The sequence below is a fragment of the Elephantulus edwardii genome, unplaced genomic scaffold (assembly GCF_000299155.1).
Source record: "Elephantulus edwardii isolate Elephantulus edwardi_28Jun2011 unplaced genomic scaffold, EleEdw1.0 scaffold00125, whole genome shotgun sequence".
NCBI lineage: Eukaryota > Metazoa > Chordata > Mammalia > Macroscelidea > Macroscelididae > Elephantulus > Elephantulus edwardii.
In genome coordinates, this window is record NW_006399875.1 from 7419978 (window position 1) to 7441915 (window position 21938).

Genomic DNA, 21938 nt, shown 5'->3' on the forward strand with positions numbered 1-21938 from the left:
TCCAGCCCATTCTCAGAAACTGTAAACCACTTCAGAGATGAATGCCTGTCTGAGAGCAGAGCCCGCGTGGTTATGTAGGGAGTTCTGGTGGCCTAGAGGCAAGAAGGTGCACTACAACCCCAAAGGCATCTGCTTCAAACCCACCACCCGCTCCAAGGGAGGACAGCCAGTATCTTTCGTGTGATTTACTGTTTCCGAAAACCCACTGGAGGGTCAGTTCCTACTTGACAGCACACAACAACAACAACAACAACAACAACAACAACAACAACAACAACAGTATTTATGTGCTTGAGTACTAATGGAAAGGTTGATGCTTTTTGACAATCTGCTCTTTGAAAAATGAGAGAAACAGGGAACCAGCAGAGTAAGGGGTCGCCTCTTCAGCTGCAGGAAGGGTGGCACTGTTCACCGTCATTCAGGGCTTTCAGATTCTCATCGACTGTTGGCCTAGGCATTACCAGTAGTCATAATACTCTAAACCACAGTGGCCATGTGACTGGGAGCAGGTGGATTCTCTCCATTGCCCTGTTCATGTTTGACTGTCCTCATCATTCAGACAGTGAAGTCTACCGTAAAATGGTATGACAAACGTCAAGGGCAGAGCAGCCACACTTCTAGGTGGTGTTCTCTCCCATACTTCCCGAGACATGATTCCAGAAGAGACTTCCTCTGTGTGTGGAGGGAAGAGAAGTAGGAAGAGAGATCTTTGTGAAATTAAAGCTCATCTAAGGCGAGCTCTCCTGGCCTCATGGATGGGGAGGTGTGCTGCCAATCCAAAGGCAGGCTGTTTGAATCCACCAGCTGCTCTGAGGGAGAAAAGCTTGATTTACAGACCCTGAGAACCCACTGGAGGGTCTGCCATGCGTCTGTCCCGACACGATGGTAACTGTGACAGTGAGTGAGTGAGGGGGATACTGTTGAGGGCCCTCACACTGGAACCAACCCATAGCTGACCCTCCAGCAGGTTTTCAGAGGCAGTTAATCACACAGCGGGAGACTGTCCAGCCTTCTCCCATGGAGAAGTGGTAGATTCAAACCATGCGCCTTTGGTACTGCAGTACAGCTTCTTACCACCAGGCCATCAGAACTCCCTGAAGTGGGTATGATGTTGATGTTGTTGTGTACCATCAAGTCGGAACCAACTCATAGCTGACCCTTCAGTGGGTTTTCAAAGGTAGTTAATTGTACCAGGAGACCGCCTATCCCTCTCCTGTGGAGCAGCTGGTGGATTTGAACTGCATGCCTTCGGGATTGCAGGGCAGCCTCTTACCACCTGTGTAATTACCTGTCTTTTCATTTTCAGAACAAACCCAAACATGCATAAAGATTTTTGAAAAACAATTATTTGCACAAATGCCTATAAAACCCACATCATTTGTATTACTAAAGGTTGTATTCATAGTTTATCTTTTTTCTCCTTAATCTTTGGTATTATGTATGTGATTAAAAAAAAGAATATTTATTTTAAATCCTATTTCCTATGTAAATCAAAGAAGGAATCTCAACACTGAACAGTAACCAGAATGAATACAAACCCACAGCCACCAATTTGACTCTGACTCAGCGATCTTGGGGCCCAGAACTGCCCCACAGGGTACCCTGGGCTGTGACCTGTACAGAAAGCTGCAGACTGCCTGGAGGTTTCAAACTGCCAACATTCTGGGTTAGCTATTAAATGCTTTAACTACCCTGATACCTCCTTTCAAGCAATAGGAAGAAATCTAGTATGAAACAAATGCCTTAAAAGCAGTGTTATCATGAGCATGTCCCAGTGAAGGGTCTGTTGGTCCATAAATTACAGTTAGAGGCTCACCAGGTATGGAGTCCTCGGTGACAGGTTTCAAATGGTGCCATATGGGAAATAGCGCACTGTCTCCATGGCACAGTGTATTATGTGTTGGGCTGCCAACCAACAGATCCACAGTTCAAATCCAGCTGTAACTCCATGGGAGGAGGTGGGGTAGCCTCGACCTGACAGACAGACAGCCTCCACCTACAGACAGCCTCCCCCAACAGATGGGCAGCCTCCACCTACCGACAGTCTCCACCTGACGGATGGACAGCCTCCACCTGACAGACGGACAGCCTTCCCCCTGACAGACTGATAGCCTCCACTTGACAGATGGACAGCTTCCCCCTGACAGACAGTCAGCCTCAGGAACCAGGGGGGCGCTCTGTAAGCCTGAGCCCAGGCAGTGGTCTGTCCCTGGCCTCCTCTCCCCTGCACCGGTGGTGTCCGCACCACTGTGTCCAATTCTGACTCGGCAGCCCAGGGGACGGAGGAGAACTGCCCTGTGTGGTTTCCCTGATGGGGCAGGTCATCCGCTCTTTCTCCTGGGGAGCCAAAGGGTGAGACCAAACCCTGGCATTTCAGTTCGCAGCTTGGCGCTCAGCCACTGTGCTCCCTTCCCGTGAAAGACAGTGAAACGCAACACAAGCAATGTAGGTTGGAAAATCCTGCACAGGAAGCCCTGGTTTGCAATGGGTGTTGGTGTTCTTCCTCCTCCTCAGGGAGCCCAGATCCTGCCCCAGGAACCCCTAAGGACCTTGTTAGGGACGCCCGGTTGTTCTGAGGTAACGTTACTGTGTGCCAACGAGTCTGTTTCATAGGAAAGTAGAACTGCCCCATAGAGTTTTCTAATGAGCCCTGGTGGTGGGCTTGTCGTACTGGACTACGCACTAGAAGGTCAGTAGTCAGAATCTACAATATCCCCTGAAGGAGAAGAGTGGGAAGACTCCTCCGATAAAGACCACCAGTCTTGGACACCCAGTGGAGGCTCTCCGTGAGAGAGAATTAGCCTGATGGGGTTGGGGGAACAGTATTTTCTAGGCTGTAAATCTGATCAAAGCAGATCTCCTGCTCTTTCTGTTACAGAGTTGGCGATGGGTTTGAACCTCTGACACCTTGGTTAGCAGTCAAGTGTGTAACCACTGTGCCACCAGCGCCCCTTGGCTCTCTGCACCTGTAACACAATGCTATGACTGTAGCAACAAGTAGACAGGCTTGTTTCACAGTTCCCAGGTCAAGCCTGGTCCGGGCCCCTCCTGTGGGCGTCCGTGACATCTTACCTGAGCGGTTGTTGGGCGACACTCGCACGGGGGAGATGGACGGTGTGCGGGAGGAAGAGTAGGGCCTTTGCCGATCTCTCTCGATGGTGGAAGATGAGGCTACGAAGTGATACTGGGACCATCCATCCTGAAAGACACAACGGGGAACACGGAGCGATTTTTCATTTTCTGACAAGTGCAAACCCTCAGCATCTGAATTCACAAACCATTCCAGCAACTTGTCAAAAGGGAGTGAGGAGCTTCAAGGTCAACAGAGACAGGTGTGAGGTGAGACACACCTCCCGCTGCTGCCTCAGACAGCTGAAGGGGTGGGCACCAGGCTTTTAGTGCCACTGCTGTCCCCAAACGGTGACTGAACACGCTCTTTGCAAATTGGCTCCAGCCATATGCTTTTATGGAAATGAAAAGATGCTGTTCAGAATGTTCGATGACCCCCAAACTGTTAATCCCTCCTCTGCTCGGTTCCTGTGCTGTCTGACCCCTTCACAAACACCCTGCAGTCTTCAAAGAGTTTATGATGGGTCCCAGGAAGATCTCTTAGTAATCAGACCCATCAAGTGGGGCATTCTTCCTTCCCTTTTATCTTTCTCACCTGGATTTGGGCCTCTGCTCTGCCCCAGGCCCCAACCCAGACCATCCCAGGGCTCCTGATGGGACTGTTGCCAAGTGCACACACTTAGACTCGTATGCTTTGCTTCCAGAATGATTTGTCCTGACTTAGGAGATATGAAAAAAACACATCTTACCACTATCCCACCAGTCTTTTAACGTCCAGCAAATAGATTAAAAGAGCATTTACTGTGTTTTTGTAATGAAAAGAAAATAAATACAGTCTGGATTGTTTTATATATTTGGAAAGCATAAGGAGAAAATAAAAGTGTCCCCAATTGCAATCTATAGAGAAAGACTTCCTACCTTCCTTTTAATGAAATTTTATTTCTATCAATACAATATGTCAAATAGCACTGATGTGATAACATGAAATACGTACATCTGCTCTACCTCAATTCCTGCTTAACAGAGACCACCGTTGCCAAGATTTTTACCTGTGCTCTTTTTCCTGTTCTGAGAACATTCAGACTTTTAAAGGACTTTGTAGTCAAGGTTGGAAACATAAATAGACAAAGGTTATTAAATCACAAAATCCATTCTTTGAATTGGTAATGATCATTTAGGAACACATTGCAATATTGATATCCGCTAGCTGGCATCCACTTCAAGAAGAGCCTGCCTCCGGAAACTTTGTGAACTTGGAGAAAAGACAAAAGTTCTGTGTTCCAGACTTTCATTCATAGATTTGCTACGGTCATCTACGACTCTATGGCACTTAACAACAACAACAACAACAACAACAACAGTCTAGCAAATCTTCCTCATTATGCCTGGCCTACGTGAGTGTTGTTATGTGACATCAAATCAATAGCAACTCATAGGGACCCTATGAACAACAGATGGGTACCATCCTGTTCTGTGCCGTCCTCACCACTCTGATATATTTGAGCCCATTGTTACGGTCACCGTGGCAACCCCATATTCCTGAGGACCTTCCTCTTCTACTCTGACCTTCCACCTTTCCAGGTATGATGTCCTTCTCTAAGGACTTGAGCCTCCTAATGGACCCAAAGTATGTAACATGGTCTGCTCGGTAGGTGGGATAAAGGAAGTCGAGGTAGAAAGAAGGGTACCAGTTTTGGAGATACGTCTCACTCTCAGGGTGATAGCCTGACAGTGGCCCAGTGATGGGAGAAGCCACAGCAACAACCATGAGGGTACTGCAGGATGGGACAGTTTTTCATTCTTTGGTGCATGTGGTTGTCATTAAGACTCATCAACAACTTGTGATATGCAGGTGGCATGACCTTGCCTGCTGAAACCAAGCAGGTCCTGGAGCATTTGCTGGAGAAGTTCAAGGACTGCAACCTTCAATATGGATTGAAGTTCAACATCAAGAAAACCAAGATTCTCACCACTGGGCCAACTGGCAGCATCATGATAAACAGAGAAGAGACGGACATTGTTAACAGCTTCAACTTGCATTGCTCCTCCGAGCAACACTCTCAGTACCAGTAACCAGGAAATCAAAAGATGAATTGCACTGAGAAAGTCTGCTGTCAGAGAGTAAGGAGCAACAATGACAGTCTAGAGACTAAGGTGAGCCTGATCCAACACACTGTCTTTGCAATCACTTCTTATGCATCAGAGAGCTGGCAATGATCAAGAATGTTAGAAGAGAAGTTGATGCCTTTGATATGTGGTGCTAGACAAGGGTATTGAACATAACACAGACTGCCAAGAGAACTGACCTGTCCTAGAGAGGGTGAAAACAGGTTGCTCCTTGGAGGCAAGGATTTTGAATCTCCATCTTACATACTTTGGGCACCTGGCCTGGAGGGATCAGTGCTTGGAGAAGGACAGTATGCTTGGAAAGGTGGAGGGACAATGCAGGAGAGGAAGACTCCAGATGAGATGGATTAACTGGAGCAACGGGGGTAGGTGTGCCATAGTAAGATTGGCTCAGGATAGGACAGGGTTCAGAGCTATTGTACGTAGGATTACCATGAGTCATAAGCGACTCAATGGCACAGAACAACAACAATGGTTGTTAAGAGAGGGAACCTACTAGACAGACAACACCCAATAGCAATAATGACTGGCGAGTCCAGGCAAGACTAGGCAAGAAGGGCGCAAGAACCAACCACTGAGCTATGCACATGGACGTCACTATGATGGGCACAGAGTCCTTCTTTGAATGGCTGGTAAATTCTACATCAAAGGACAATGAGAACTGATGAGAGCTGATCACCACTGCTTGCCTCTCCTTTTCCTGAACTGTCATGGTTTCAGTGTTGCTCTGACATGGGAGGCTATGTCATCAGCATTCCAAACACCGGCAGGGTCACCCCTCTATCAGTGTCAGGTTTCAGCAGACCTCCCAGATTAAGACAGACTATGCTCAGCCATTTCTGAGCTACCAGCCTCTTGAACACTCTAGATTGTTGGATTGCTTTTAGCAGAATTTTATTAGCAAGAGGAACAGAGAAATGAGACAGGAGCTTGAGAAGAAAGAGACATCAAGAGGTGCTCTGTGACATGTCACCTGAGGAACAGCACAGCCCTGTGTGTCAATGGAGGATGCAGTTTACCAAGAAACCATGCCAGTCGCTGTCCAGTTGAGTCTAACATGTGGTCACCCCATGTGTCTCAGAACAGAAGTGCACATAGGTTTTCAATGGTGGTGGCTTTCCAGAATGAGGTTTCCAGAACTTTCTTTTGAGGTATCTCTGGGTGGGACTGGTTTGCCATTCTTTCAGTTAGTAGCTGGGTATTTAACTATTTCTGACACCTGGGGAAATATGGTCCAACACAGAGGAGGAAAAATAATGTGACATCAGAGGGAAAGGGAGAGATTTCAGAAGCAGAGGTTTGGAGGAAAGAGGGTCTGGTAGGATTCAGCGGATAATGCAGAGATTGCTCAGTGAACCTGAAGGAGAACCTGGAGGAGATGGGAGATGGGGTGACAGGAAGATGAGAGCTTTAATTTAGCTTTTGATTTTTTTTCTCATTCAGACAAAATTGTAAGTGAGGTTCTCAGATACCAAAAAAGCAAAAGAGTTTATAGACAAGAGGGAAGGAGAACAGAGAGGGAGCAGAGAAGGCACATGGTGTTTTTTTAGGTGATTACCAAGCTAGAGGACAGTGGTGATGTTGTAGAGTGGCCGTAAAGACTACTTGGGGTGGGTGTCGATGGACCAAGACTAACCAACATGAACCTTGGTTTTCTCCACCAGGCTCACCTGCTCACAGACAAGCATGGAGTCCAAGGTGGTCAACTTGGAGGTGGGTGGGTGTGGTCAAGGAAGTAACTGGGACAGCAATGGGGACCAGGGCATCCCAGGAAATATGGGATCTAAGTCCCTTAGAGGGGAAGACAAAGATACGAAAGAGGAGGTGGAGAGCCGAAGCTGGTTACTGTTGTAGTGGTTAGCTCAGCTGCCTTCAAGTCAGCCCCAACTTACATATAACACGGGAGCAAAGACTGTCAATGGAGAGCTGCTAATTAGACTATGATCCTCTGTGATTTGTAGAGCTTTAATCCTTGTCTATCTAACGCTGGCAATGGTTACAACCTCTTTGGCATCACACAACCCACAAACCTCCATGGCTGCACATGTGGTACCTTGGCTGGGAATTGAACCTGGGTCTCCCCCATGGGAGGCAACAATTCTATCACTGAAGCCCCAATGCCTTTGGTTGTTATGTGCCATTGAGTCAACTATGACTGATAGCAACCCTATACACAATAGTTCTAAACTCTGATGTATCCTGAGCCAATCTCATTGTCTCTGACACATCTACCCTCATTACCCAAGTTACTATATCAATCCATCTCATGCAGGGTTTCTTCCTCTCCTGCACTGTCACTCAACCTTCCAAGCATGATTTCCCTCTCCAAAGACTAGTCCCTCCTGGCTACATACCCAAAGTACGTGAGACAGAACTTTAAGATTCTTGGCTCCAATGAGCAGCCTGGTTTCACCCTCTCGAGGACTGACTTGTTAATTCTCTTGGTATTCCACCATATGTTTGATACCTTTCTCCAGAACCACAACTCAAAGGCATCTAGTCTTCTTCTGTCACACTTGCTCATTGTGCAGCTCTCTGATGAATAGCAAATAAGGGCAAAGACAATGGCCTAGAAGTGTTGGAGCAACATACCCAAAGTGAGACGAAGCCTCACCACTCTTGCCTCAAAGGATATTTCAATAGGATACGGTAAATGATGGCATTATTGTTGTTACATGCCCCCGAGTCACATGCAACTCATAGTAACCATATGTATGGTAGTTCTAAACCCTGACTCTGACACACCGAGTCCCTGTCATGGTGAAGGACATCATAGCATGGGGAAGGGCTTTGGGGATACTGTGGGTCTCCCCTAAATCCTGGTGGGTGATGGTGAGAATGGGGAGAAGTAGTCCTCCCCAAAGTATATGCAGGATGGAAAATATTCAGAAGCACATACTGCTGACCATTGGCCAACACGAGAATTAGCAGGCTGACCTCGCGTGCAGTCAGAAACCCGGTGTAGTCTACTGCTTGCCCTTAACAGCACGGGTTTGCCCTGTGGCATCCTACAAATGCTTGCCTTCTCCTTCCTGTGGCCACTGTGGTGAGTTCAAGTGCTGTATCTGCTTTCAAAACCCTGTGAAGCTATCATCGCCTCTGCCTGCTCGTCTTTCCCAGGATGGTCAAGATCAGCAACACTGCAGCTCGCGGCTGCAGCAACAGGACGAAAATCCACACCCCAGAGGCCCTCAGCTCTGAAGAGGAAGCTCTGTTAACAGCGAAAGCCCTGAATGACTAAAGGAGCACCCAGCATGGTATGTCTGTGCCCTTGGGATTTAGAAGGTACGTTTTGGGTTCTAAGTGGTGACTCAGGAAGCTGGTTTGACAAAAAACTTGACAGATTTTGGCCAGTAATTAAAAGACAAAACCCCCAAAAAACAAAACCTAGGTTGCACCTAGTCTACTCACAGAAGGACGGTGACCATGGAATTCTGAGAGGCGGAACTTTTGGAAGTACATTGGCAGCAGATGGGTGTTTTCCCCTCAAGACACCAGGAAGTGGACTCAAACTGTTAACCTTTCAGTTAGTGGCTGGGTCCTTAACTGCTGTACCAGCCAGGGACACACCTTCCTCCCTGTCAGTCGCACAGAGAATCTCTCAAGCTAACTTCTCCTCTCACTTCTGTCCCGCTGGGACTCCTCGTAGACCCTCCGTTGGGTTTCAGAGGCTGTATGCTGCATGAACCTCCACTCCTCTCACATCTCCCACTTGGAGCTGCTGGATTGGACCCACCAGCGAGGCCCAGCCTTCGAGCTAGCAGCCTATTTCCCTATGGACGGTTGTTGTGTACCATCGAGTCAGAACTGGCCAGAGCTGACCCTCTGGTGGGTTTTCAGAGGCAGTTCACCACATGGGAGGAGACTGCCCATCCTTCTCTCATGGAGCAGCTCATGGATTTGAACAGTGTGCCTTCAGGACTGTAGTACGGCTTCTTGCTGTAACTCCTGGACATATAGAATAGCCTTAGTTATGGAATATGAAAAAGTGAAGGAGGGCAAGGCATTTGATAGGAAGACTGTCCGATTCTAGAAACAGGCTAGGGAGCTCTGATGGCACCGTCTCTAGGGGGTTGAACTGCTAACCCAAAGGCTGAACCTCTCTTTCCAGTGGTTCGAATCCACTATCAGCAACAAAGGAGAAAGCTGGGAAATCTCCTCCCAGGAGATTAACAGGCTTGAAAACCCAACTGAGAGTCAACCATGGGTCATTCCTAATGACACAGGAATGAATTTGAGTCTTTGAGAGGTTGTCTAAGATCCAAGGCCACAGACAGATTTGGGACACCACGCTAGTTGGATTTTATCAACAGATGATTCAGCATTTCTCCTTGTGCAGGTGATTGGAGATGCCTTGAGCTCAACATTTCAGATTTCATGACACTGAGATTATATTGTGACCATGTGAGTATTTATGTCTCTGGAAGCATCTGCAAGTGGATGAAATAATGACACCGTTTACACAGGTGCTCTTATAAAGATGCACTGAAAAAGCTTTGCATCCTTTATAGGATCCAATCTTGAAAATTCAAACACATGACAGAAACATGATCTTGCCGATGGCTTGTCTGTCGAAGAGGGGACGAGCAGAAGGCTGAGGATGACAGGGAAGGTTTTAAGAGGCACGGGGCATATCATCCCAGAGTCAGACCCTTCTGTGCAGGGTCAGAAGTTTTTAACGGAAACAGGGGAATGGGAGATTGAGAAACAGGACAGCTAGGAAACCGAATAAAAGGAATTTGCTTAGAGCAGACTCCTGAGCTACATTTCGGAGCCCAGAAGGCACTGGAAGGAGAGGTGAGCCAGCTTCTTCTCCTTCTCCACCTTTGTCTGTCTTCTCTTCTTACTCACTGAAACAGAGTGAAAACGGCATTGACAGAAACAGAACCACACAGTTAAATTCGACAATGGCCAGAAGGAACTTGATATTTTAGTTGTGACTGTACACGTCCCTCAGTGTTACAGAAAAAACCAACACAGTGTAACACCAAACACAGGTCTAACTCAAAGTAGACCAGGTGGAGGGTACAGGTCAATGCTGTTGTAGTTGTTGATTGCAGTCAAGTTGAGCACGACTCATAGCAACTCAATGAACAAAAGACCTAATGCCTTTCCATAACTGTCATCATTTCTCCAAGTTCATTGAGTTTCCGGAGGCATGTGGTTTAGGAAGTGGATGCCACTCCTGCTTCCAAACCTCTTCTACAACTGGGAGCTCCACCGAACACTGTCCCCACTGGGAAGCCATTCTGGTATTTGATACTCCAATGGCATTAAGTTTCAGCATCACAGCAAACCCAGGTTACTTCATACAGCACATTGACAAAGAGTGATGTACAAGTGGAGAGTGTTCCTCCAGAGAGAACAGCACTGGTCTCATTTAGCAGTGGTTAAGTGACATCAAGTCGAATACAACCGAGAGTAAATTTTGCACAAAAGACCTGAACTCTGTTCTTTGACTAACATCTTTTTGGTACAGAACTCTGTTCTATAACTACCATCATTTCTGTACATTTATAGAGGGTAGAGAGTTTGTAGAGGTTCCAGAGGCATCAAAGTCCTCACTAAAAACTTATTGATAGTCTGCAAAAGAATCAACCATACAGACCAAAAGGACTGCATTTCTGTTCGTTAACCTTCAAACCTAGGACAAAACTCACCCCTGTGGCTCAGTATTCAGCCAGACAATATTAACAACAATACACAGATGTTGTGTAACATCAAGTCAGAACCAAGCCAGTGCTGACCCTCCAGTGGGTTTTTAGAGGCAGTTAACTGCCCTGGAGAAGACTGCTCATTTTTCTATAGAGCAGCTGGTGGATTTGAACTGTGTACTTTTTAGCGGCCAGCACAACTCCTTACCACTAGGCCACCAGAGCTCCAATTTCAGGTGACAAGTAACGTCAGGGAGGCAGTTATTTACTGGAATGAGCAGCCACGTAGGCCAAGGTTCCCATCTGTTGTAAACATGGCTGATATGAGTTGACACCAATTCAGTGACACCAAAACCCAACCAGCAACATCAGATCAGAAGAGCACCATTTGCTTTATTAAGCCTTAAGGGATAAAAGGGTTACTGGTGATGAGACTCACGGGGAGGAAATGGGGAAAGTGCAGTCACCTTGTGGGTATTGTAATTAAAGATACAACCCAAAATGTGTAAAAATGGTCAGATGAAAAATCAACGTGCTTTGTACACAATCAAATCGCCACAAAGACTGAATAAGAAGGAAAAGAAGAAAAACAGGATGGTAGCTTAGTGGTAAGGAGCTGCATGGTAATTCCAAAGACACACAGACTGAAATGATGGGCAATCTCCTCCCCTGTGACTGTTGTTGCTGTTGTTAGGTGCCATCGAGTCAAGTATGACTCATAACGACCCTGTGAACAAAAAAATCTAAACTGTGTTCTATCCTGCGCCATCCACACCCTTCCTGACACAAAAGAGCCCCTTGGGACAGTCACCATGTCAACACACCTGGTTGAGGGTCTTTGTCTCCTTTGCTGACCCTCCACTCTTCCCAGTATCATGTCTTTCTCCAAGGAAGAACCTCTGCTAACAACATGTCCAAAGTATGTGAGGTGGAGCCTCCAAAGAGCATCCTCTCCAAGAGATACCTTGCCGTCCACGGGATGTTCAGTGCTTTCCTCCAACACCACAGCTCAATGGCATCAATTCTTCTTCTGTTATCCTTATTCATTGTCCAGCTCTCAGATGCATAGCAAGCAATTAGAAAGACTGTGGCCTGAATCAGATGCACCTTAGTCCTCAAACTGACATCGTTACTCCTCAATAATTCGTGATTACTGTCTCTAAAACCCCCATAGAGCATGAGGTACAGGGTGGTTCTGAATCAAAAGCAAACAACTTTTGCCCAAGGATGAAGTTGAGAAGGCAAGAAGGAAGAGAATAAAAGGGCGAATGGAAATAGGAGACACAGGAGAAATTAGGACAATTGCTGTTATAACGTGGGGGATTGTCATCTCTGCCACACAACGTAACATGTGTGAACTGTTGGAACTGCTCTGCTTTGTAACTTTCATCCTATGAGAAAATGTTCACACACAGACACATTTACTGATACCGAATAATCACCTTGAGGATAAAGGTGACACTCACCCATGCATTTTCTTCCATGAAAGTTTTAGTCTCTGTTTTGAACAAAATATTTGGCTTTCTAATATGAGTGGAAATGAAAGTATGTGCTGTTTGGGGTGGTTTATAGTTACTGCTAATAGGAGCTCGGGTTCCCTGCAGGATAAGGAATTTTGGTGCCAAACTAAAGACAAACAGTTCTAATCCACCAGCTGCTCCGAGGGACAGATGGACACTCTCCTCCCATACAGTTTACGGCTGTAGCATCAGCAATGACTTGGTTTCCGCTTGACAGCACATCATCACAGCAACAGCGTGATTACTGCTCAGCTGGCTTCCCTTCCACTCAACTAACACGCGCATGGCCGCCACCGGCGCAGCTCACCTAGACATCATCCGTGACTCCTTCCCGCCCCACCGGCATGCAGGAAGGCTTTGAATAGTTCATGTTCAACGTCATTGCTGTGGAGTTGGAACCACCTCACAGCTGACCCCCTCCTGGGCTCCTGAGGCTGCAGCCAGCATGGGACGACATTGCCTTTCTCCTCTTGGAGCTGGTGGTAGACTCGAACTGCCAGGGAAGGATGGCTTCTGAGTTAGCAGTTCAGCTCCCCACAGGCTAGGCCACCAGAGCTCCCCCTGTTCCTGTGAGTGGGCCCTAAGTCAGCTCCTAGTCATCTCAGTCTCAGGCATCGGTCACAGAACTCTTGTACTGGATATTTATTTTTTTTTAAGCAGATCGTCAAGTCTTTCTTCCTAGTCATATTAAACTGGAAAAGCTTCTACTGGGCCAATTCCAGCTCATCGCAACGTTTGGTGTGAACCCTGAGAGTGAAGACAACTCCCTCCCTCGGGTCTCCAAGGCTGCAGACGGACACATGTGTCTGCATGGAGCTTCCAGTTAGTTAGTGCTGTTAGACTTCAGCTGGTGGCTGAGACCTTCACCATTGCACTGACGTCTTCCTGTCTCAATGCATTAGCCCCACTGAAACCCGCTCAGCATTGTAATGACAACCAGGCCTCCGCGGGCAGATGGTGGTGGCTGTGCTGGAAGTACACTGGCAGCAAAGTCCAAGCTGGGTCTCACACTTTGTTGTTGTTATGTGCCATCGAGTTGCCTGTAACTCATAGCGATACTATGGACAGCAGCTCTGAAGCCTGCCCTGTCCTGAGCCAGTCTCACTGACTCTGACACACCTACCCCCATTGCTCCAGTTACTGTATCAATCCATCTCATCGGGGTCTTCCTCTCCTGCACTGTCCCTCCACCCTTCCAAGCATGATGCTCTTCTCCAAGGACTGGTCCCTCGATAATACCACCACTGAACCACCTGAAACACCCTAGAAAGGCCCAAGAAGAGGTTGACAGAAGTTTGTATAAATCTTAAGAACTGACGCTAGTAGCTTTCAAATTATTATTATTTACATCTTTCTTTACTCACCACCTTTGCTTCATAAATTTTAACTCAGAGTTGGCCAAAGGTTTCGGCCTCAATTTTATTAAACCGGATGCTTACCCAGAGTTCCCATTTGCACCCCATCCTTAAGGCCTGCAGGGGTTAGTCAGATAAGAGAGTTAAGTGAAGAAAAACAGAGAATGAAGAATAGTGGGAATTACTGCATAAGTGCAGTTAATCCTTAATATCGACGATAAAGAACCCTTTGAATGTCTGCGTCAGTCCCCAGAAAGGCCCCGAAGCATGCCCTCAGCCCGAGACCCAGCCAAGCTGTCAAAAACGTGATATGATATCTGAGGCTCAAATTGGTTTTTATTTTTAACACATTACACTTAAAAACTGGAGGTTGTTAAGTTGTTTCAAGTAGATAGCGGCCGAGGAGTGGAATTCAAAGTCATTGAACTTTAAATTGCCACCAGGAATAATCTGATTTTCTTTATCTTACCCTTTTACTGTCCTTAAGCTAGTGTCAGCTGGTGTGTTAAAGTTTCAGATGTGTCTCTTAAGGAATTTATGCCCAGAGCTGTTCTCTGCTGTCTCAGTGTTCTCAGTGGCCCAGGGGAAGAGCAAGGTCATGTTCTAGATGCTTCACACACACACTGACCTTCTGGGAATGTCCAGGTGACGGTCTACGTGGTTCCTAGGCTGCTCCTCCTTGAGGGAGGTCACTGCTGTTAGCTGCTGGGGAGTCAACTCTGACGTGATTTTCGATGCACACTTGCCAGGCCTGCTTCCCAAGGTACGGTGTGCGGGCTGAGTTCGAGCCTCTCATCTTTCAGTGACTTCATTGAGAGCGGAACTGTTTGTATCACCCACCCACTGTCATTGCGACAAGTCCAGCTCATAGCAACCCTCCGTTGGCTTTAATATTCCCAGGAGGAGACTGCCCATCTTTCTCCTGAGGAGAAGGTGGATTTGAAGCTCTGACCTTTCTAGTTAATGCGGCCCTTGTCCTAGCCAGGAGCTGTGCTGCCACCCAGACATGGGGTTTGAATCCACCAGCTGCTCCATGGGAGAAAGAGGGGCAACCTCCTCCCCAGGCATTAACCGCCTCTGAAACCCCCTGGAGTGTCAGCGATGAGTCGGTTCTGACTCAATGGTACACAGCAACAACAACACAACCTTTCTAGCTTGCAGAACAACACATTTCTCTGCCAGAACTCCTTACTCACTACCCAAGGGGCTCCTTAAATATTTGAAAAGCTCAGTTTCCAATTGTACATTTTATAATTGTTGGATCTCCTGTAAACATCTCCAAGTTGAAAAGGAGTTGCTAGAGAGACTTGCCTGACTAGAGTTCTGAGGAGAGGGCACACTGGCTTTCAGACCAATCTACGTCAAGTTAGCATGACTACCGAGTAAGTCTCGTTAGCTCTGTGGGGAGCCCCTCATCCTGAGCTCACTGACCGCCACAGAGGCCTTCATATGGCACAGAGTGTGAAGAAGGCTCAGGATAAGGCAGGGTTTCCTCTGTTGAACATTGAGTTGCTACGAGTTGGAGTCGACTTAAGAACACCAAACAACAGCGTGCTAAGCCTTATCTCGGCAAACGAAACTTTAGTATCTATTCCTAGTTAATCTTCACTCTGCCAGAAACAGAACCCCAAACTAGCCAATCAGGACTTGTCTGATGAGTTTAAACTACTTCTTTATATCCCCTTAATCTCAGGTAAGGAAGCATTCATCAGCCAGTCCAAAATGTGTACTGTTGTCCTGCTTGTCCAGTGAATGCCACAAGCGGGTGGCTTTCACACACAGGAGTACACTCTGTCACAGCCGAGATATTCAAACTCAAAACACAAACTCACAGCTCTTGAGTCAGAACCAACTCCTAGCTGACCCTCTACAGGGTTTTCAGAGGTTTTACACAGCACAGGAGGAGCCTACCCACCTTTCTCCCTCAGAGCAGCTCCTGGATATGAACCACCTGCCTTTGGGTTGGCAGTACAGCTCTGTACCCACTAGTCCACCAGAGCTAAATTCAGAGCACCAGCTCAATGGGAAGGCTTTATCTCTGTGTTGGTACAAGAAGAAAGTCCTTGTTTCCTTTCAGCATCTGGGCCCAGCCTTCCCTGACAATCTTCCAGTGCACAGGCAGCTAGGAAGTTCTCAGCACAGGGTCCCTGGATCCAATAGCTGAACGCTGCTTCTGGGTCTTCTTGACAGGTAGTGGTCAGGCCACACCTACTCTGTCTGCTTCTCTCCCTTTTCATTTCTTATAAGAGAAAAGGTGCTATGCGCTACACCCCATGGAAACTCTCCTTCCCTGGGATCAAGGCTGTGTCCTGAGTGGGTGCACTGCATATTGCATCCCACCCTTATCCCTTCACAAATAATAATAAGATATTCAGCATACATAGTGTGGATAATTCTATCATTACTTACCGGCCACACAACTTGAAACCCGGCCCAGCCAAATCAGGGTGTGTTTTGGGGGAACCACAGTTTGATCCATGATACCCATATAGCTTCCTGGCGCCTGTGATTCTGTGCCTATAATAACACATCCACTCTGGATCACACTTGAACGCTCTTCTTTGCCTTTCAGACGGGATGCTTTCAAATTCATGAATTGCAAATAAAACTCAGAAGTTTATGCACAAATTTAATCTTGTGGAAAATGTTATTATTAACACAACCTACACTCACCCCATCTTACTGTTATTCTAGATAGTTTATAAAGGATGCAGAATTCCTCTCCACAGAGGGTGACTGCAGACCTCACTCAAACCCCCATTAAGAATGAAGGTAAGACTCTCTTCAGCCTTTCGGTTAAACATTTTACTGCTTAGAAAATAACGGTCAGGCTTTCTTGCCTAGACAAAGAATCACTTGATGCCTGTTAAGAGTGTTTGCACAGCTAGTCCCAGAGAAGACACCTTGATCAGCAGGAGGATGGAAAAAAGAGCTGATAATGTGAAATGAAATTAGAGTCTGTAAATAACATGTTGTGAGGATAAGTACATATCAAGTCCTACTTCACAGCCTGACTCCAAATTACAAGCACGAGGACTTTGTATAGTGGCTTTTTGTCAATCTGTAACTGAGGCAGACACCAGGTTTGTTGGAGCAAGTTGACTTACTAAAAATGTAACAGAAAATTAGCCCCTGGCAGAATGCTGGGTTAATCAACTCTCTGGATGAAACAGCCTCCGAATGCACCCAATAAGCTTAGTGCTTTTGCTGAAACTTGAAGTTGAGCAAACTCTTTGTAATTTTTCTCCCTGCTTCTTCAACAGAAGAATCTACTGTTTCAAAGGGATATATGAGTGGATATTATTATTATGACAGGAGTTCAGAATGAAGGCTGCACAGTGCAGTGGACTTGGGGGGAGGGATTGTATAGCAATGAAAGAGTTTTTCTTGAATATAGCAATGAAGAGTGAATTGGGGCGGAGGGGATGAGCAGGGAGAAAAGTGCAACAATGAATGACTGGAAACCCTAAGTCTCTGTAAACTTTCATTAATTTTAATAATAATTAAAAAAAATCTACACCCTGCTTCCTGCAAAACAGACCACTGTAGACAGGTGTCTCACACATTGTTTTACGTGCTACGGACTCACAGCAACTCTATGACCAACAGGTGTGAACCTCGCCCTATCCTGGCACCATCCTCATGATCTCTGTCAAGTTCAAGTCCATTGTCAGAGTCACAGTGTCAATCCAGTTGGTTGAGGGTCTTCCTCTAGCCCTTCCCCTTCCCCAGCTTGATGTGTTTTTTCCAACAGCCCTTCCTAACACCATGCCCAAAGTATGTGAGATGAGACTTCACCTTCCTTGCCTCTCACAGGCACCCTGGCTGCACTTTCTCCAAGGTCGACAGGCTTGTTCTTTGGGCAGTCCGTGGGATGGGTACTCAGTGCTCTTCTCCAACACCACGATTCAAAGATTCTTCCACGTCTCTCATTTCAAAATGACATGTTTGTTTTCTTTGCCAGCAGGGCATCCGTGTAGTGCTTTCCACCTGGACACTGCTCATCGAAATACTGATGGTTGAAATCCTCCTAGAGGTGTCTCAGAAGGAAGACCTGGGGATGCACTTCTGATAAATGCCTGGACACTCAGTGGAGCAGAGCTCAGCACTCACACATGGCCACTAGGAGGCAGGAGTGATTCCACAGGGCAGCCCAAAAAGGTCCAGGGCTGTGGTCCTTTCAAAAGCCCCTGGTGATGCACTTAAACAGCACAGACCTCAATGGCTTCAGGTTTCTTTGCCTACCTGGTGGTAACAGGGATATCCAACATACTTTTAAAGTGCTAAGCTCTAAGGAGATGTGCACGTCCCTTATTCCAGCTGGGAATGTCAGCTGAAGCATTTTCAAGGTTGACTTCTATGGGAACAAAAATAGGTCTCAACCTCAGGGCAGCTCGGAGCCCCAGTCCAGGAGCTCCCATTATACCTGGTTACTCAGAACCCGCTGGCTGTGTGATTCACTCTCACCCTCCCACACCTGTCCCCTCTCCACCTGCCAAACCTTCCTCATCCTGCTCCACTTAGCCGGAGACTGTAACAGTCCACATCTGCCCATCACCACATTCTTATTCAGTCAATTAGACCCCTGAGATTTTGGGGGCTGACTCCTGTCATCAGTGACATTTACTTCCCCTGCTAATGACATGAAGGGTTCTACATCACACTTCAGTCTTCTGCAGAGTCCCTGAGTGGCACAAATGGTTAAGCGCTCAGTTACCAGCCCCATGCCTGGCAGTTCAAGTCCAGCCAGAGGATCCTCAGAAGACAGGCCGATGATCTTCCCCCCAAAGGTACAGTGGTAAGAATCCTATCGGGCTGTCTTGGTACTGACACCACTAACAAAACAGTCCTTTGTGGACATGTGTGTCTTCCCAAAAGAAGGTCAGGGATGGTGTCTGTGGATTTCTGAGTCCCTGGTATGTTACACAGAACGTAGGACACAGGAGGTGCCTGATGAGGCAGGCTCGACACCATGTTTCAAAAGAACTCTATCGTATTATGCTAAGTGAAATAGTTCAGTCATATAAGGACAAATACTGCATAAAAATCACTGTTGTAAAAACAGGAGGATAACTGAACAAGAGTTGTATAAATGTTCAAAAGGTATTTAGAGAGGAAGAGGAAAGACGCAAAGGAGAAGGGAAAGGGGAGTGATCACTAGGATAGCAGTGGTTAGTGGATGAAGGGGGAGGGAATAGGAAAGATTCCATGGTGACTTGAAGGGAAGGGGGAATAATAGACATGTTGTTATTATGTTCCACTCAGTAGTCTGTGACTCATAGCAATCCTATATACAATAGCTCTGAAGCCTACCCTGTCCTGAGCCAGTCTCACTGAATCCATCACACCAACCCCATTGCCCCAGTCATTGTATCAATCCATCTCATCCTGGATCTCCTTCTCCTGCGCTGTCCCTCCACCCTTCTAAGCATGATGTCCTTCTCCAAGGACTGGGCTCTCCTGGCCACATGCCCAAAGTATGTGTGATGGAGCCTCAAAATCCTAGCCTCCAAGGAGGAACTTGGTTTCACCCTCTCCAAGTCAGACCTATTTGTTTTCTTGGCAGTCCATGGTATGTTCAAGACTCTTCCCCAGCACCACAACTCAAAGGCATTGATTCTTCTTCTGTCTTCCTTAGTTATTGTCCAGGTATAGATTAATAGTAACTAATGAAATAACACACAATGTGTACTGTTTAAAAGACAAAGCACATGAATGAGTGTTAAAAAAAAAAAAAGCCCAAATGAAAACTCAATCCCCAAATAAAAGGACTGTCTCCATTACACAGGAGTCCTGGTGGCGCAATGGGTTAAGCAGCGAACATTAACTGACCACAGTCTCAAGCTGCCCTGCGGGAGCATAATCTATGGGCTCTAAACCCCTAGGGTCAGGTCTCCACTGCACCATGGGGTCACTGTGAGAATCCAGTGCACAGCCGTGGCTTCACGAGGATGAGGGTTATTATTGTGAAATGGCCTAATAATCCCAGGCTCCGCTGCTCCGCCCAGCCTCTGCAATTCTAAAGCTCCATCCTCTAAAGCAAACGAAGATTATCAGAGCTGTAGGACTTCTTTCTTTTTCGCTCAGGGCAACCTCAGCAGAAGCAGTTTTTGGCTGCTGGCATTTCTGTCTTTTGTGACACACTGGCAGCTGGGCTGAGGGCAATGTTAGTTTAGGTAAAATACCATCTTAGAGGGAAAAAAAATTAAAATTGTGGCTTCCAGCATGGCTTCTGCGTAAAGCTGTTCTCTCTATCTCAGCTCTCCCTGTTTCAACGTGAGGTACAGGAACTCGCTTCCTCCTTAACCAGCCTCATAAATAGATTTGAAGCTTCGTTTATACCGACTCCACCTGCCCCTGGATTGGCTCTGATTCCTTCTGGGCCTTTTGGAGTCCCTGAACGCATCTCTGATGCTTTTCACATCTGTGGCTCAGAAAACACAAACACCTTGCAACAGCAAAGACACCCAGCTCTCTCCAAACATGAATCCTTCAGAGAGTCAGGGGGAACGGGTGAGTATAGAGGGCACATCTCATTAGAAGTGCACTCACATCCTCCAGGCTCAGGGACAAGGGGCCACATCTATAGACGATAAGCTGTCCAGACTGCAGGGACTGGTTTCTGAATGGGGTCCTCATTGGATTTGTCCTGAGCAGGGGACAGGGAGGATGGGGTCACTACTTCAGAAGGGGTGTAGCACATGCCAGCAAGGTGTGCTGGAGGAGTTATGGGGCATAGCGGAGGGACATCAAAACAGAGGAAGACCCTCACCAAGGTGGGCTGACGCACTGACCACAACAATGGGCATCAGCATGGGAATGATTGTGAGGATGGCACAGGTTAGGGCCAGGTTCAGATCTGTTGTTCACCGGGTTGCTCTGAGCCATGGTTGACTCAGCAGCACCTAACAACAACAGGGCTGCAGGTCGGCCTGGTGGCACCGTCTATACCGAGCTGGGCTGCCAACCCCAAGGTCAAGTGTCTCTAGTGCCTCACGTCCACCAGCAACTTGGCTCAAGAAAGATGGGTGATCTCCTTTCATTGTATGCTAGAGCCTTGGGAGCTCGATGGAAGGCTCTAGGAGTCAGAACTGACTTGATAACAGACAGTGACTTTGAGTGTGTAACATGCTGGGCTGCTGAGTAAACTCAGTGGACAGAAGCCGTGGAGGAAAGACAGACGGTCTCTTCCCATACACAACCACGGCGTTAGGGACCTTAAGGAGGGTCAATGTGAGGTGTGAATCAAACCAACAGCAGAGAGGCTGCGAGGCAGATGGTCCACCTGGGTTGCTCACAGAAGACCTCCCTCGTTCTGACTTCACAGAGTACTCTGTTAACTCCTATCCACTCATTTGTTGATGGACACTTGAATTGCTTCCATCTTGCTGCTAATGTACATAATGCAGCAATGATCATGGGTGTGCGTATATCTCTTTGGATAGCAGTTAAGGCTTTTTTGGCGTATATTCTCACTCGTGGAACTGCTGGGTCAAATGGCATTTCTATTTCCAACTATATAAGACAACAGCCCAGAATAAGAGATAGACGATTGCAAAGAGAACTTGTTTGTGTAGGAAGAGGTAGATAATTGTACAATAATGAATGGTTATTTTTTTAAAAAGTGAACTGGGGCCCATCAGTAAACAAATGGATACAGAAACTCTGGTAAATTCACACAATGGAATACTATGCAGCACTGAAAAAGGGAACTCATCAAGTATTATGCTAAATGGGTGACCCTGGAAGACATTATGCTGAGTGAAATATCTCAGTCACAAAAGGACAAATATTGCATAAAGCCACTGTTGTAAAACAGGACTGACATCAGGGTTGAGGGAAGACAGAAAAGGAGGGAAGCAATGATGTACACTTCATTGAAACAGATGATGGAGAGAACTGTTTAAAAGGAATATATGAATGGGTATTTTTGTCATTACAGAATTCCAGAGTGAAGGCTGCATAGTGGAGTGGACTTGGGGCAGGGAGGGGGGAGGGATTGCATAACAATGAAAGAGTTTTTCTTTCTTTTCAAGGAGAAGTGAATGTGGGGGAGGGGTTGGGGAGGGAGAAAAGTGCAACAATGAATGACCGGAAACCTTAAATCTCTGTAGACTTTCATGAAAATTAATTAAAAAAGTGAATTGGGGGTGGAGAAAGGAAGGGGAGGGGTAAAATGTGCAAGAATGAATGAATGAAAATCTAACTCCTTT

General features: G+C 46.8%; 1 protein-coding gene across 2 annotated transcripts in view; it reads right to left on the bottom strand.

Annotated features, from left to right (window-relative positions):
- Positions 1–21938, bottom strand: part of CTNND2 (catenin (cadherin-associated protein), delta 2) — a 1564764-nt gene that overhangs the window by 33041 nt on the left and 1509785 nt on the right. For both annotated transcript variants that reach the window (XM_006893173.1, XM_006893172.1), the window contains one exon: positions 3073–3199. In XM_006893173.1, coding sequence (XP_006893235.1) covers positions 3073–3199 — 127 coding nt within the window. The remainder of the gene's footprint in view (positions 1–3072; positions 3200–21938) is intronic.